The 4264-nt window shown below is 41.6% G+C and overlaps 1 protein-coding gene across 1 annotated transcript in view; it reads right to left on the reverse strand.

The window, feature by feature from the left end:
* Positions 1-294: 294 nt before the first annotated feature.
* ARMC3 (armadillo repeat containing 3) overlaps positions 295-4264 on the reverse strand; it is a gene marked incomplete at its 5' end in the record, with an annotated part of 83107 nt that continues 79137 nt past the window's right edge. The window contains one exon of the mRNA XM_019633941.1: positions 295-1654. Within this exon, the coding sequence (XP_019489486.1) occupies positions 1445-1654 (210 nt within the window). The remainder of the gene's footprint in view (positions 1655-4264) is intronic.

The raw sequence follows: 4264 nt of genomic DNA on the forward strand, positions 1-4264 counted from the left end.
GTAGCCCATGGCAACCCACTGCAGCAGGGGCTGCAGCCTGCGCCGTCGCTGGCGGCTCACTGCAGCCCAGCTCCAGGTTGAGCTGTTGTTCAGCATCTTAGCTGTAGAGGGCAGTGCAGTGTCACTGGCCCTCATGTGTGGGATCCAAACCGGGGCCCTCTGGCATCCTAAGCCAGCTCTTAACCAACGCACCACTCGGCTGGCCCAGATTTATTCTATTTTTATATTTCAAAATTTCCCAGAAAGGAATTTTTAAGTTACATAAATTTAAAATAATATTTTTGTTACCCAGCATTAAAATGTGTAAATGCAAAACAATTGTTTTTAACTGAAGGTATATTTCCAAGTCAATATAGACAGGACAAATACAGTTTATAGAAATAGTTTTTAGAAATATTTATAGTTCAGTGAAGTAAAACAGTGTTCTTAATAAGTTTTTTAAAATGTGAACAAGTATTTTTTGGAATCTGTAATACTAAAATAGATCTATAAATATTCAAACTACTGATAATTGAGAAAAGGTGACTGAAGACATTAAAAACCATTGAATTTCTTTAACCATGTTTTTCCTGAAGTATTCTGGCCATGAAGAATGACAATCATAAGGTCATGGAATTATCTGGAAACACCAGCTAGGTGGTTTTACACAAGATTCCCAAAGGGCAGAGAGGCTCCTTAGTAAACAGTGGGGTGGATTAATTTTGACAATAATAAGCTTTTCATGAGGAAAAATCAACATAATGTTGTGGCTCCTCGCTTGCTCGCTCACGGGTTGTGAAAGAATTCACAAGCCAGGTAGAAATGCAGAAGGAAGATTTATTAAAGAGGAGCGTCAGCTGGGCAGAGTCTGCTGAAGACTACTGCCCCTAATCAGGATGTAAATTGCTTCAGCCTGTAGTGGAATCTTCTATTGTGTTCACCTTTGTCATTGGAGTGGGGGAAGGTGCAGTTTAAACTGGTTATCACAACCTTTGCATATGTTATATAAATTTAAGTTGAAGTCAGGATACAGATACAAAAACCCCTCCTAAGTCATGGACCAGGCATGCAAGGCCAAAGAAAATAGAAACATCAAAAATGGTATGCTCAGTAAACAGAGTCATTAAATTTTGGCAGAAAGGGGACAAAGAAAGCTTTCAAAAAGCTCCAAGCTAAATTACACTTGTTAAATCGAATTACACCAGAGGTCCAAATCTAAAAATAGAAGATTTAGTGCCACCTTTACAATCCCCCCATCTTATCACATAATATGATCTAATCAGACCAAACTTTTGCCGAAAGACTGATGTGAGAAGCACAACCAAGTCAACCCAAGTGTCCTCATTTTGACATAGAGAAAACATTTCTAATACTTTTATTTAAAGAAAAAATTAATGGGTGACCTTCATTGAAAAGGTATAGAATAAATTTCTTGTTTGAACTTCTTTTGTGTTCATTTGATAGTTTAGAGAAATCGGTAAAGATCTGCTTCTCTACTTCTTATCTTGATCAGTCTACCTGGTTGGAACATGAGGTCAACGATGTATACTTCAGGAGGGGGGAGAACCCCAGTCACTCCCTTTTGAGATTCATTCATCAGCTTGACTTCATTCCAAGCTCTGCCATACTCCCCTCGAACCAGAGAGCAGCCAATGCCAATTTTATCAGCCAGAGCCTGTGGGAGAAAACACAAAATCAACCAAAAGTATGGAGGGAGAGGAGTAGAGAAAAATTCTTAGCTGTGAGACCCACCTTAGTTGAAGGTGAAATATACAGCTCTTGCAAACAAGTGCTTAGAAAGGAGGCTGAAAAAAATGTGGAATATGGTGATAGGGGCCAAGAAAGTGTAAGTTCCTTGTTCCTCAAGATTCTGTAAATTGAAAATCTCTATGTAGGTCCTGCTGGGAAGTGACATTTTTCAGGCAGTTACACTGCATTGTATCAGCACAAGATTGATAATGTCATTGGAGAAAAGCTGTTCTGTGAGCTTTCAGTACTAGCGCATCTATCAATCTTTCCATGCTTCTAGGCTGCTCATTGGGTGTGATCCACAGTGGGAGGGGCCAAATTGGTGGGGACCTGTTTCTAGCTGATTTATGGTGTGATATAGATGGGTATTGTGGAGCAGGAGAAAAATTGTGAATTGTCCTTCTTGGGCTGCCTGCTGCCACCTCCTCAGGGGTTGCTTATGTTTCTTGGAAGCTGGTTTTTCAATTTGTCTTGATTTTGAGGTTATTAAAAAAGTACCCTAAAAAAAAAAAAAGAGTAGCCTTAAAATAATCTGGAAACTTCTTAGCCACATGATACTGGATAAGGGGCTGCCTGGGTTTGAATTTCAGTTCATCCACTTATAGTTGTCGTCACCTCAAACAAATGAATCAGCCCCTTAGTGTTCCCATTTCTTGATCTGTGCAATGAGGATAAGAATAGTATAGTCGCCTTCCTTATAGGGTGCTTATAAAGATGGAGTGAATGAATAGGTGTCAAGTGCTTAGAGCAGTGAATGTTAGCATAGAGTACTCAGTAAATGTTTCTCGTACTAGAAGGCAAGATTTGTGTTGTTTTAATAATTTTATATTCATTTATTAATGTAATTTATCTGAATTATAGCACTGTGATATTGTGATTTCTAATAAGAAATATTTTGGTCTTCCTCAGGGTTTCTGGCACAGAGCTCCTAAAATCCTTGGAATTTCCTATGAGTGGAGCGCCATCAAGGTGTCTTTTGTTATGCTAATGATGACTTTTGGATCACACCTGAGGATAGGGTCTAGTTGCCAGGAGAAATCAACCACGTGATTAGAGGTTTGGGACTTTTAGTCCCGTCCCCCTGACCTCTGGGGAGAGTAGAGGGGCTGGAAATTGAATCAATCATCAATGGCCAATGATTTCATCAGCCATGTCTTTGTAATGAAGCCTCCATAAAAACACAAAGCACAGGGTTCGGAGAGCTTCTGGGTTGATGAAGAGGTAGAAATTTGGGGTAGTGGCCCACCTGGACAGGGCAGTGAAGCTCCAGGCCCTTTCCCCATACCTTTCCCTATACATCCTTTCCATCTGGCAGTACCTAAGTTATGCTCTTTTATAATAAAATGGTAATGTAGTAAGTGAAATGTTCCCCTGAGTTCTGTGAGCAGCTCTTGCAAATTAATTGAACTCAAAGGTGAGGTTGTTGGAACCTCTACTCTATAGCTGCTCTGTCAGAAGCAGAGGTGATAACCTGGGCTTGTGATTGGCATCAGAGGTAGGGTGGGGGACAGTCTTGTAGGACTGAGACCTTAAGTTGTGGGATCTGATGCCATCTCCAGGTAGATAGTGTCAGAATTGAGTTGAATTGTAGGACACCAAGCTGGTGTCAGAGAATTGTTTCGAACAACGTGGAACACACCCCTTCCCATGTTGGAATGAGTACTAGAATCATTTTATACACATAGTGTTGAATCTGCAAATCTCTATTTTCTTTGTGAAGTGGGAAACAAGGTCATCTACCTAGAGGAAGAGGTGGAGATGAAAAGGCTGAGAAAGGACAGATGTGGGGCACAATTGCTGAGGAAAATAAAAGCCTGTGACGAGGAGCTGGAAAGCGGTGGCCAGGCAACACGCATGTGCGCCCATGTCGGACACTCTGAATTGACTGTGACACTCCTCACTGTCATGTTCTACAGCTTGAGTGTCATCGTGGAAAAGGCAGGCAACCTGGATTGGTCCAGGGTGGAAGGGCAAAGCAGAGGGGTAGAAAGACGGGAAGTAATAAAATGAGGGAAATTATTGAGCAAATTATAAAGTCTGTGGACAACTCATCTAGGCTGCCAAGGGGGAAAAGTTAAGCCAAAAAACAGTCAACAAACCGGAAGAAAATAGAGGTGATAAAACGTATATGTAGGAGGAGGAAAAGATTTAGGAGGGGCGGAAGGATAAGAGATTTTATCAATGAGTATTAGTGTTAGGGATTTCGGTGGTGGGCAAGACCTGGGTAATTAATTCTACAACTCAGGTGAACTGTGAGGGTAAGGAATTCAGTTCGGCATAATGTTACAGACTGAATGCTTATGTACCCCCCAACCCCAAATTTATGTGTTGAAATCCCTAACCCCCAATGTGATGGCATTTGGAGGCACAGCCTTTAGGAGGTGATTAGGTTTAGGTGAGGTCATAAGGGTGGAGCCCTCATGATGGGAATCAGTGCCCTTATAAAAGGAGGAAGAAACCAGGGCTCTCTCTCTCTCTCTCTCCCTCTCTGTCTCTCTCTCCCTCTCCCTCTCCCTCTCCCTCTCCCTCCCTCCCT

The sequence above is a fragment of the Hipposideros armiger genome, unplaced genomic scaffold, assembly GCF_001890085.2.
Source record: "Hipposideros armiger isolate ML-2016 unplaced genomic scaffold, ASM189008v1 scaffold_1446, whole genome shotgun sequence".
NCBI lineage: Eukaryota > Metazoa > Chordata > Mammalia > Chiroptera > Hipposideridae > Hipposideros > Hipposideros armiger.